The 13018-nt window shown below is 45.2% G+C and overlaps 1 protein-coding gene across 1 annotated transcript in view; it reads right to left on the bottom strand.

The window, feature by feature from the left end:
* The window catches only part of LOC147456695 (leukocyte immunoglobulin-like receptor family A protein), a 32945-nt gene extending 23782 nt beyond the window's left edge, over positions 1 to 9163 (bottom strand). The window contains exon 1 of the mRNA XM_086515144.1: positions 9020 to 9163. Within this exon, the coding sequence (XP_086371270.1) occupies positions 9020 to 9062 (43 nt within the window). The 5' untranslated portion in view covers positions 9063 to 9163. The remainder of the gene's footprint in view (positions 1 to 9019) is intronic.
* Between the last annotated feature and the right edge of the window lie 3855 nt (positions 9164 to 13018).

The following is a 13018-nucleotide window of genomic DNA, read 5'->3' as shown; positions in this document are numbered from 1 at the left end:
TGCATAGTCCTCTCTGGCCCTTGCAAAATTCGGCTTTCATAAGCTACTACCCGTCCATCTTGCATTAGCACTGCTCCGATGCTACTGCCACACGCGTCACACTGGACCACAAATGACTTCCTGAGATCTGGCAAAACAATAACTGGATCTGAAGTCAACTTTTCCTTTAAGAGACTAAAAGCTGAAATCTCTTTTTGGGTCCATCTGAAAGTGACCTCTTTCTTTTGCAATGCGTGAAGAGGCGATGCTATCTCTGCAAAATTTCTGATAAACCTTCTATAGTAGGAACACAATCCCAAGAAGCTTCTGACATCGTGCACAGTCTTCAAGTCTGGCCATGTCTTGATAGCTTCGACCTTTGCGGGATCCATTCTAACACCATCCTTTGAGACTATGTGGCCCAGAAAGTGGATCTCTTCAAGGAAGAATTCACTTTTCTTAGGATTGACAAGTAACCTGTGACTGCGCAGCTCTTCGAACACAATGGTCAAGTGACGCCTATGCTCCTCTTCATTCTTCGAATACACTATCATGTCATCGAAGAACGTTCCAACAAACTGTTGATGCAAGCGGAAAATCCGGTCCATCATTCTGTTGAACGTGGCAGGAGCATTTGTTAGCCCAAACGGCATCACTAGAAACTCATAAAGACCAAATGTCGTTCTAAACGCAGTCTTGTGCACATCCTCTGGGCTTATACGAATCTGATGGTACCCACTCTTCAGGTCTATCCTGCTGAAAATTGCAGCACCCTCTAAACGATCGAGAATATCATCAATGCGAGGAATAGGGAACCTATTCTTGATGGTATTCTTATTCAACGCACGGTAATCAATACAGATGCGCCATGAGCCATCCTTCTTCTGCACTAGGAGCACTGGGGAGCAAAAGGGTGAAGAACTAGGCTGAATCAGCCCCTTCTCTAATAACTCCTCAACCTGGCCCATAATCTCTTTCTGTTGCGCCGCACTAACCCTGTAGGGAGGTCTATTTGGTGGGCTACACCCTGGCACCAAATCTATCCGATGGTCCTCAGGTCTCTTTGGCGGCAATTGCGACGGTAATGAATCAGAAAAACAGTCACTAAACTTTTGCAAAAATGCTGACCTTTCTTTATCTAACACAGATAAATTTGACTGATCCCTATCTGAGACATCACGTGCAAAAATCAAGTACACAGAAAGATGATTATTTATTACAGAAGTGATAGCAGAAGCAGATACAATAGGGACTGACTCTCCTTTAAGCTTTACATCCAAGATGTGAGTTTTGCCCCTATGCTGTACAGTGATCTTTTTGTTGTAGGCATCCAAGACTCCATGCACTCGGAACATCCACGGGATCCCCAACAAGGCGTCACAACCTTCCAGCAGCATGATGTAAAACTCTTCAGTGTCCACATACGACTGAATATGCAGACGCAGTTTTCCAATGATGGGAGTAACACACTCTGAGTGGCCAGGACATGCCAACCCTGCCTCTGCTGTGTACCCCATCTCTTCAGCTTTGATGCCGAGCTTCATAGCTAACTCTGGTGAGATAAAGTTGGCTTTGGCACCTGGATCAAAGAAGATGAGTGTTGTCTGATCCCTAACTTTACCCCATGCCTTGCATAACTCACTGGCATCTGTGTTGGGCCTGTCACCCACCATGTCTGGCACTAAACCTGCCGTGGGTTTAGGCTTCTTGCCTTTCTGGTCTTCTTTATCCTCTCAGTCAGCTGGCCTTTTCCTTTGTGGACAATTTATAGAAATATGACCAGGCTGCTCGCATATAAAGCATTTGTTCTCAACCATTAGGACCTTCTTTTCCTCGAGCGACTTGCGCACAAAAGGCTTCCTTTTCTGTTTCTTTGCCTGCGCTCCAGAAGTCCCAGCTGAATCCTTGTCTTTGGTGGCCTGTTCTGACCCCTGTGACGCATCAGGAGCCGTTTTCACAAAGGGCTTCTTCGCTGAATTTTTCTTTTGCTGCCCTCCTTTGTCACTGCTCGGAAATCCACTGTCCTCTCCTTTCAACAGGGCTCCTTTCAACAGGGCAAGATGAGTGTCCGTAACTTCCATGAGCTGAGTAAGGGTAGCCACTCTGTTCTTTGTACAGTAATCACGAAGCCCTTTAGGCAGCCCACAACAATACTTCTCTATCTGCTCTGTCAGTGGCACAAATCTGTAGGAGGTCACTGAGAGTAACGCTTTACAAAACCTCCTATTGTACTCCAGCAAGCTCTTGCACGAAGCTGCCGTAAGCTGGTGCCAATCTGTCAAGACATCGGCTTCAAATTCATTTGATAGCCAAGCAGATGCAAACATTTGCTTGAAGTAAACCCAAGTGGCGGGTGCCTGTCCTTGCATTAACAATGTCGTCCACCATGTAAGCGCATTGTCCTTTAAGAAAGTGGCAGCTTTCCTGACCTTCGAGGCCTCTGTAAAATTCCCTCCCGCATAAGCTGTATCAAACTGCTGGAGGAAAGTGAGTGCCTTTGTCTTGTCCTCGAAACCACTGAAGGTACTGAACTTTACTGCTGCACCACCCTCTTTGTAAGCCTTCGGCTTCTCTAGTGCCCCCAAGTTGTCATACGGAATGGTCTGCAACATGGGCACTGTACTAGGCATGATCGGCACGTGTTGGCCATTCACATTTTGCGTCAGAGGTGCGATATCTGGCTGCTGTCCAGAAAAACCAGCCATGCCAAAATGACCCTGTGGCACCCCAAACTGGCCCTGGTTGCCGTGGAAACCTTGCTGCATGCCGATAGTACCATACATGGGGTTTGGCATGATGCCTTGCATACCCCCGAACACTGTTCCTGGCATGTACGGCTGACTTCCAGACGCATAACCAGCCATACTTTGGAACACTGATCCACCCCCGAAATACCCAGGATGTAGCGTGGGTGGTGGAAAAACTGAGTGCATAGCCTGGTATCCAGCTCCCTGTCCATTCAAGACAGCATGCTGGCTCTGAAAGGTGGCGGGCTGAACTGGCATAACCTGTGGAATAGGCATTCTAGCCACCTATTCAAGCACGGGAGGAACCTGCTTTGGAGCCCCCGACTCCGCAACATGCGAGTGTTCCCTTTCCTCCTGCGCCTCATGAAGTACCTGGGCTTGAGCTTCAACAAGCTCCGTACGCGGCGTAGGTTGCCTATTTTGATGTTGCATTGGTGGCGCTTGCAAGAATTCCATAAACCTCGGATTCTGCACCAGCTGCGAAAAGACATTCACCGCGGCAACTAACTGAGTCTTAAACGCATCATCCTCAAGTTGCCCTGTCATAAAGCCCTGTACTACTGGAGGGACATTCACGTTGACAGGAGGTACAGACTGACGTGGCCGTGAGCTCTCGCCAATCTCAAAAACCATAGGAATCTCCTGCCTGTCCTTTGGAGAGGAACCCTCTTCCATAATTCCCTTCCCCTTGTCGGCCATAGTGTAATCCCCGCGTTCTTGCACTGTGTGTCTTTACCCTGAACAATCTAAGCTCACTCTTTGAGGAAAAAGTGATTGATGTCAAGGCAACGGAACCATGAAACCAGCCCGTAGGGCGGTAGGCGTTGGCTTTCACCCGAAATTCTTTACTTTATACACACACACAAAGCACTTTGCAAAGAGAACCTACGACGGGAGTTAACACTTGAATACACACACGGCTCGGAAGCTAGAATGCTCCGAGCAGACGCCGACAACCTGTAGGCCCCAAAATTGGCGCCCCTTTCGGTATTTCTTTATTCTTTAGGAGGGTAAATTACAAGGTAAGGTCCTGGGAATCCTTCACGTGTATCCACCTAGATACCATTTGATTTGGCCAAATTTCGGCAACATGGCAACCCCAAAACTTGCGCGAAACCAATTCCCCTGCTGGAACTCGCTTGCACTGTCGTATACCCTCTGATTCCTGTCCAAAAACAGTAAATTCAGCATCCTGTATTTACTGGTTTTTGCCCTGTTTTCAGCCCCAAACAGTCCCTTAACTGTCCTTTGCCAGTGGGGCACGATTCCCAATGATCCTGGCGTCCGTACGGCTGAAAAACAGTGAATTTACAGCGCATACACAGCGCTGATTTTGCACCTGTACGGTGAGGTTATGACCCTCACCAATGCCTGCTTTGGAGCAGCAGCTAGCTACCCCTGTTCCTGCTCAAGGAGGCTCTTGCCTCAGCACAAAAGCATGAACCCACACAATTGTACATCAGTCAAATGAGGAGCCCTCTTGTGGGGCATCACATAACTGCACGTAGGGGAGAGAGAGAGCAGTGTGTAGTGTGCAGGGCATCACTCCTAGCACCACACTGTACATGAGAGGGAAAGGAAGCACTCCATAGCTCTTAACCTCTGACAAAAGCTGAAATGAGGCCTCTCCCAGCATAAAAATCAGCGCCCATTTTTCTGCAAGAGGCAAGTGCATGAAAAGTTGACACTTGGCGCATTTTCAAGCATTTTCCCGTTTCGGGTTCGCCGCTTAAAAATATCCCAACCGACGCGTCAGTTGACTTCGCGGCAGAGTTATAAAATGTTCCCCTAGTCATACCGGAGGTAATGACGCGAACACATTTCACGGCCCAAAATAGCAGTTCCCTAAATTTTAGGAGATGCTTCCGTTGGGCTCCCACTGGTCTTCTGACCATCTATCCTCATTGGGACCGCATCCAAAAGTGCAATGTGGCCCACCTGTCGGATACTTTTTGTTGGTAGTCCCACCTTGACTTTACGCCTTAATTGAGTTCACTTCCTAGTATCCACCAACTTGCTAAGTGCGACGGGGGGACCTATATGATCTTGCTCTGAGCCTAGACATCCTCTTACCATACGAATTCCAGTGCCGACCACTTCCCGTCTGCGGGTGAATCTACCGTTCACATTGGCCATACAATGTCCGACCGTTTGCTACTTCAAAAAGAGGGTCTCAAAACAAATAAAATAAACCCCATTGGAAAGAAACCAACAGCCAAGGTTAGCAGTTGCCACATCTCTGTGACATGGTTAATAACTGCCACGTCCTCGTGACAGGCTCTAATACCACTGTTAAGGCTTGAACACTCCAAGCGAGAAATCAATAGCAACACACGAACAGAAATTGCAAAATCACTGAACTTGACGAGAGAGAGAGAGAGAGAGAGAGAGAGAGAGAGAGAGAGAGAGAGAGAGAGCACGGCAGAGTTCTGCGCCTTGATTCACTGACCCCAAAGACTGGCACCCCTTTCAATATTTCTTTATTATTGCTCACGGCAAAGTACAACTCCCGAAAGTCCCGATGCTCTACAGAGTGAGAGGCCCAAAACTTACAAGAGATGCCCAAAAGCAGAGCCCCAAACGCAATTAGTTCAAAAAGCACTTCTTCCAAAAGCATCTGCTCTCAAAAGCTAGCGCTAGAAATTGCAAAAAGCAGCTATCGAAAATTGCAAAAATTCCGTACTGTCCTGCCACGTCATCATCCGTACAGACTACCATGTCAGCATGTCAATGCATTTCACAAAATTCATCCTCAGAGTTCAAGCTTTTGGTCTTTAGGGTTTTAGGCCCCTTCGTCGAGGCTCAGAAGTTCTTCGAAGTTCAGTTCTTCAATTTCTCGTCCACTCGGCCATTTCTCTTCCAGTGGAGCATACCACATCAACACTTTGTGACAGCCTTTCATGAATCCGCAATGGTTGAAACAATCCGGGTTCCTTGTGTCTCTCAAATTTGTCTTTTTGGCATATAAGAAGTGTCACAAAGTGATGACATGGCTGCCCGAGAGCAGAAACCCTAACCCTAATTTCTGCCAGAAACCCTAACTACTGAAACCCTAATTCTAGAAAACCCTAACCCTAAAACCTACAAACCCTAATTTTGCTGCCAAAAACCCTAAAACTGCAAAAACCCTAACCCTAACCCTAAGGGCAGCAAGGAGATTTCCAAAAATTGCGATGATTGATGACGTGGCAGGCTGTACGGATTTCCGTGATTTACGTTAACAGCTTTTTGGCTTTGCTTTTGGACCAGATGCTTTTGAGTTTGAAGGCTTTTCACTATAATTGCTTTTTAGGCCAAGGGCCTTTAAACATGAGGTTAGGGCTCATTCTCTGGCATGCTTCCTGGCGAAGGTACAGAGTCTCGAGTACCAGCTTGTACTGTGTTGATGGAATATAAAGAAATACCGAAAGGGGCGCCCAAGGTTTGGGGCCAATACTCTCTGGGGTGGAATTCCGCCACTCCGTGTCACGTGTAGTCTCTCTCTCAGTTCAGTTAATAATGAAGTGCTATAAGTATGTTCAGTCTATTCTTTTCTATTGGCACGTGGTGCCCGTCTTGTGACATCATGTATCTCAGGTGCAACAGAATTAAGATGGTGACAAGATCTAGACTTTACACTTCCATAAATCTTTACTTTTTTCCTTGCTTGAATGAGCACGAGAGATGGTTCCTTTTAGATAGAGGATTGCCTAAATGGAATGTACACACATGCAATACCTCCTCAAATGCAGACTCTGCTGACTCGAATGGGGAATGTCGTCGCGGTAACTCTTCAAAAATGAAGCACCTCCGGGACTGATTTGATGCACCTTTGAATCCATCTCGATAAGGGGTTGCTAATGGCCACCAAGTCGTAGATCTGGGAGAGGAATAAGAGGAATGAAGTGCTGAAAGCTGGCTGCAAAAACGTAGCCGACCTGTCACGTAAAGCATGACTGGAAATGCAGTGATGATGGACAGCAATGGGGGAGCACTCAATGAGGTGAGAGAATGGCCGAGAAGAGGCTCAATGGGCTGCCAAAGGTCCAGGCTACAACAGAGAGACTAGCATTAGCAGATCCGTGGCTCTTCTGGCGAGGGAAAAGGCTGAAAACTAAAATCGTTGGGTTGATCTGTTGCCAAATGGAAGCGCTAGGCTCATCTGCTGCCTAGGAGTAAAAACGTTTGGCTAGATGCAAAACGCTAGGGCAGCTCTCTCCTAGTGTTGGCTCGTCTGATGGAGAAACGCTAGGCAATGTGCTTCTTTTATACTGACTTTCAAGTCCTAAGTTGGGAAAATTGTGCCAGGTCGGAAAAATGTGCAAATGTACACACATGGGAATTTTCAAGCGATATCTCATTGTTCTATGACCCATTTGACGAACGGACTGGACTGACACATCCTTCTGACCTAGACCTACATACACGTCATATCAGATGCCCAGCTAAGTGTAATAACATCTGTCAAAATGCTTGTGCAAACCATTCATGCAAGAGGGTTCCAAAATTGGAAAACCTAATCTAATGAACTCGTCCGAACATACAGGTCCTGCGAACAGTCTCACAAAATTGCCAATACTAATCCTCCTAGAATTCTAGAGTCTAGACACTCTTATCTAGGAATAGGTGTAAAATTGGCTCTAGAAGTCAATGAAGCATGTCCATGTGGCACACAGAGCCATATGAAGTGACATCCCCTACTACCTAAGATGAGGTACTGGTACAGAACTCCATGCTTGCCATAAGATGGTCTTGAATGAATGGCCGATCCACATCTACTTTTGAGAGAGGCTCCCCGGGTGATGTGGAAATGTCCAAAAGACAAGGATGGTGATCATAAATCTACTCGACGACTCGCAAACACCGAACTGCCTCTTAGATGAACGATTCCCTTGTTGGTTACCAACCAGTCTTTGTTGCCCCAACTCGGATCGTGTGACTGCAAACCAAATGAATGCCTGTAGAGCGAATGGTTGGATATGCAAACGCCGATGCCCGCGAAGGTTACCGGCCAGCCTATGCTGCCCCTACGCAGGAAGATTGGCGAGAGCAACACCAAATGGGAGATGAAGATGGATATGTCCTTTGGAATGCCCCCCGAGGGTCCAACTCTCTCCAAGACTCTGTGTCCAAATGCTCTCTGAGGAGTGGCCCTCTGGGCACTTATAAACTTACAAGGGATGCCCAAAAGCAGAGCCCCAAAAGCTTCAAATCCAAAAGCACTTGATCCCAAAGTATGTGCTCTTAAAACCTCGTGCAAAAAGCTGCCCAAAACAGCCAGTGCAAATCGTGAAAATTTGTACAACCTACCACATCATCAGTCAACGCAATTTATGAAATTCAGCCCCAGATGTCAAGCTTTTGATATTTTAGGTTTTAGGCCCCTCCGCCGTTGCTTCATAAGTTGGGTAGAGTTAGTTTGTATTAAACCCCTGATCCCTTCTGGATAGGCTCCTCGGCCACACTTTTTGGGTTCTTCTCGATTCAATTTCTCTTGTCTTCTCGGCCATTTCTTTCCTATTGGACACGCCAGTGCCGCCATGTCATCACTTCGTGACCAGTTCTATAGCTACCAAGCCTCACGCTCCAAGGACTTGCATTTTTTCCCGGAGTTACATGACATCCTTATTTGAAGTGCACTTCTTGCAAAATGGGGCAACTTGAAAATGTTGGCCACAAAACCCATGGAAGACAACAACCAAAAGTTCCTAGATATCTATCTTCTAGTGTCCTTCAAACCGATAACCTTGGAGGACGAGTGTAAGCGCTATACCATCTGATTGCCCCTTCTTCGCAACAATATTGTTTGTCCAAGCAAGTTTCGACAATCCAAGAGATAATGGACCCATGATGTGGTCAGCTACAAACTTATGCAATGAAGATTGGAATTTATCAGTGATCCCATCCCACCATTGGATACCTAAGGCAAGCATGTACACCTTTGATATGGGCATTTGCAGGATAAGAGTGAAGTAATAAGCAAACAAGGTCCTCTTCAGACGATGAGCTCACCAATGCAGCAAAGAACAATAAACGAGAACTGGCAAGGGCACATGGCAAAGGTATGATCAAGGATTTCCGTACAGCAAAAGTGGACACTGAAGAAAACTCTCAAGGGGAGAATTTAGGTGTGACATGTTATATTGGATCTCTCTCTCTCTCTCTCTCTCTCTCTCTCTCTCTCTCTCTCTCTCTCTCTCTCTCTCTCTCTCTCTCTCGTCCTGCAACTTCGCAAATGATACTCAGAATGACTATACCAATCCAAAGGAAACAAAAAAAAACAGAAAAATTTGAGAAATGGCTCGAAAGCTTACGATCGCGGCCACCTCGGACGCCTCCACGCGACGGGTGATACATCTCGTCCTGTGAGAAAGAGGGGGGGGAGAGAGAGAGGAGGAAGAAGAAGAAGAAAATTTTAACGAGGAGAATAATATGGCCTAAAGAGAATTATGTACTTAGTGAGCCTAATAGCTTTTTTCACTTTCCGGATCGTGGAGTGAGCCACTTGGTTCAAGCTGAACCATCCCATGATTGAAATCGGGGTCGTTCGTAGAAAAGCAGATGATGGAGCAATTTAAATTGAGCAAGAGACATCCTCAAACGTGCATGGAAACGTGATGCAACAAGAAAAACCAGAAAGTAGTACTGGAGACCTTTCAAGCCCTAGTTATATTCTGCAGATCGTCAAGGTGGAGGGTACTGCGGATGCTTGTCGACGTGATGAGCACTCTCAAAGATCATATATTTTGTGCAATCAACCCATGGAAGAGGTCTGTTCTAGTGCTACTGAAACAGAAAATATTAATTCGATGATCAGTTGGCCTCATTTGGAGTCGAATCACCAAAACTCAATGCCTTCGCAGGCCTGTTCATCACATTTTTTTGTTGATGGTATCAGGCTGTTGGCGATGCAGATGGCAAAGGCCGATGAAAGGAAAAGAGTAAACGTCAAAGTGGACGTGAGGGCAAAAAAGCTTAGCAGGATCGATCACACAGTCTGTAAAGAGGCAAAATGCCCTAACATTGGTGAATGTTGGACTGGTGGTGAGACTGGTACTGCTACCGCCACCATAATGATCCTCCAAGACACTTGCACTCGTGGATGCAGGGTTTTTGATATATCGCCTCAGGTCCTCTGTTGCGATCTTCCTATAAAGCTGGGGAATTTTAAATCAAATCCACGATTGAGGGACATGTAATTCTTGCTCTTTATTTGCAGCTCTTATTATTGCACAAGCTTTTAAACCACAAGCAAAGGCAAGTGCATCTGCATCCACTCAAAGCAACTTAAGGCTTCTTCACCATGCCCTTGGAGAGCATAGAACACAGCCTGTGCTTTTTCCAATGCATCGCATTTTTGCATACATATCTACGAAAGCATTCCCAATTTCGATATGTTTCTCCAAAAAATGCTCTACAAATATGAGCATGAATTCATGGCCCTTGTCTACCTCTGGTAAACTGCCACATGCTTTTAATAAGCATGGTCAGGTATGCTGGCTTGAGAATGACGAATTTGCTCTCTCTCTCTCTCTCTCTCTCTCTCTCTCTCTCTCTCTCTCTCTCTCTCTCTCTCTCTCTCTCTCTCTCTCTCTCTCTCTCTCTCTTTGACAAGATGGTGGAACAAGGCCTACAGCCATATATGGTCACTTTTGCAATTTTTTTAGATTCATGTCGTCGCAGTGATCTTCTGGACCGCAACTGGGGATAAGCAAAGATTGTGTTTTTAACCCGAGAGTAGATGACTACAACGATATGGTCAAACGTTTTGGGCATGTAGCCCACTAGGACAAGGTAGCTTTGCTTAATGAGAGAATCCCACTTGCTGGCAATGCTTGTCATGAAGGGTTGATGTTGAAATATCCAAGATGGGAAGTTGCAGCCGGATGAACTTGAAGCGAGGTATGATGGTCGATTACTGAATTTTTCTTATTCCGCGTCAAATTTATTTCATGCTGCTGTAATTATGACATGATTGACTGACACTATCGTTCCATATTGTTTAACCTCTTCTAGCTGCACATATGTCATTATGATAGCACCAGATAATAGTGGTTGATTCCCAAAGATATTGTATAGTTAGTGGATGCACACAAATTCCAAGAAATTTTTGTGTGTCCAGATTGGGAGAAAAGCCCTTCTCTACTTCCCTATATGGCATTCCATGAAGCTTCATTCTTGAAGGGGAGCTCATCAAACACTACTTTTGCTTTCTCAAGTGCACCGCATTTGGCATACACACTGACAAGGGTGTTGCCGACATATACATTCTTTTCGAGAAACCCACCAGTCACGATTTCTTTGTGCAATTCATGGCATTTACAAGCCTTCAAAGACACGATGAGGGCAATTGCGGCACTAGGATCTTCATGATGCAAGAGCATCTTCCATGTGCCAGAAGCTTGTGAGTGGAATCCCTGCACGTTTCTGGTTTTGTGCAGTAAGCATTGCATGGTCTGCTAGCAAAATGTATGGATATGTGAAGTATCTCTTTGTGACACCTTGTCTGTTTCAACATCAGAACAACCCCCATTAATCGCCATCTCTTAAAGCGCAGAAAGTGCTCACTACAATGTGTAAGCAGCAGGTAAGCACTAGTGCCCTTGCCTAAAGATGCAGAGGAGAGTAGTCAAATTTGGAGGTGACAGCCTTCATGAGAGCAATCATCTAGCAATCCCTCTGACACGTGAACTGGCTCTATAGCAAAATAGTAAAGATGCTAGCCTAGGGTCTCAAAAGCGTTGGTCTAATGATAAGGCTTTGTCTTCTCAACCTACAGGTTGTGGGCGCCCTGTTGGGTCCCCTCTAGAGAGACACCTTGTGCTCGCGTTCGTAGCTTGTTGTTGTTGGCAGCTGCGAGGTTTTTCTCAGTACATGTGGTGCATCAATTAGGTGGCCATGGTGATGCCTATGTGTGGCTCTTGCCCAATGGTACGCGGCCCTTTTCCGACCATGTTTCATGGCTAATACTTGAAAAGGATAAGCACCTCTCCTTGTGGGCCCTCCGGTGTCATTATAAGAAATTTGGACTCACTGTTGTACCCTTAAAGAAGTTCCACTTCAACTTAGAGAGAGAAAATAAAAATGATAAATAATACATTTAAAGTCATGCTTTTTTGAGCCAATAAATGCTACGGGGCAGGGCATGGCTTTCGTTTCTTATAATTTTTGGAGAGACCAAAGTGCCAACTCTCCACCATACTTGTGTATGGCACTTCTGCATGACGTGCATTGTATACTTCGTATTTTGAGTCTGTGACCCTTCATTGCAAGGCGAAATGTTTTAACTATTCACATTACTTTTTTTGTAGCTTGACTCAAATATTGGTCTGCAATTTGGACAATCTAAACGCACCTATACATCATTACAGGTCAATAAAGCATTTTATTTCTTATTACAGTTCATTGATGCTTTATCACTTGCTCGTTTTAGAATTTTTCACAATGCTTCCTTTAGTTTGGTTTACATGTATGTTGTCTTTAAAAATATACACTCATTATGATCAGCATTTGTACATATTAATTACAGACGCTAGATCGAAGATCATTGCTAGATAACCCACTGATATCTTGGTCAAATAATGCTAGTCTACACTCTACAACTCATGAACTATCCAGCTCAACCATTTCAATTGTCCTTGCTTTCAACATCAAGAACAATCCTAGCCAAGCGGCCATACAAAAGAATAGGATTCTGCATACTATCTGAAGAGGTTCTAGGCAACATGAACCATCACCATTCACAACTACAATCCTTTGACCTAATGGATCAAGCCCAAAACGAAACCAGTTTCTTGATTTTGGAAACATTGGTTGAGCCACCAAGACAACATGCATATATCACATCCGATACACATGAATTTGGCTCCATACAGCGTGTCAAAATCATGTTTGTTTAATTATTCATTGCTATAATATGTTTTAGCAAGGGCCACCAAGCAAGACTAGTTTTTTGTGATCGAACTCTAAAACAACAAGGTGAAGAGGCACCAAGGCCTGCTAATTTAAGAGGGACGAGGGAGTGGCTCCTACTAGCTTTATTTTATTCATTACTTTGGAAGATTCCTTGCACCTGAGACATTCGTCCCACCTTGGTATTCTTACCCTTCAAAAACAGTATGCAGGAATCGAACTCAATCACACAGAGGAAAGAGCCCACCTAGAATCTTGCTAACCAGTCGAGCACACTTGCATTGTTGATTGCACCTGGGCAGTTTATCGTTTGATTTGGCTCCTAATTTCTTTTGAAAAAATCGTAGGCACATCCTGTCTTGTCTAAAATAAAATATATTAATTGAAAGATGCCTTCAAGA

Source organism: Adiantum capillus-veneris, chromosome 6, assembly GCF_014529385.1.
Source record: "Adiantum capillus-veneris isolate H3 chromosome 6, ASM1452938v2, whole genome shotgun sequence".
NCBI classification, from domain to species: Eukaryota; Viridiplantae; Streptophyta; class Polypodiopsida; order Polypodiales; family Pteridaceae; genus Adiantum; species Adiantum capillus-veneris.
The sequence above is the reverse complement of the archived record's forward strand: the minus strand, read 5'-3'. Positions and strand labels throughout refer to the sequence as shown.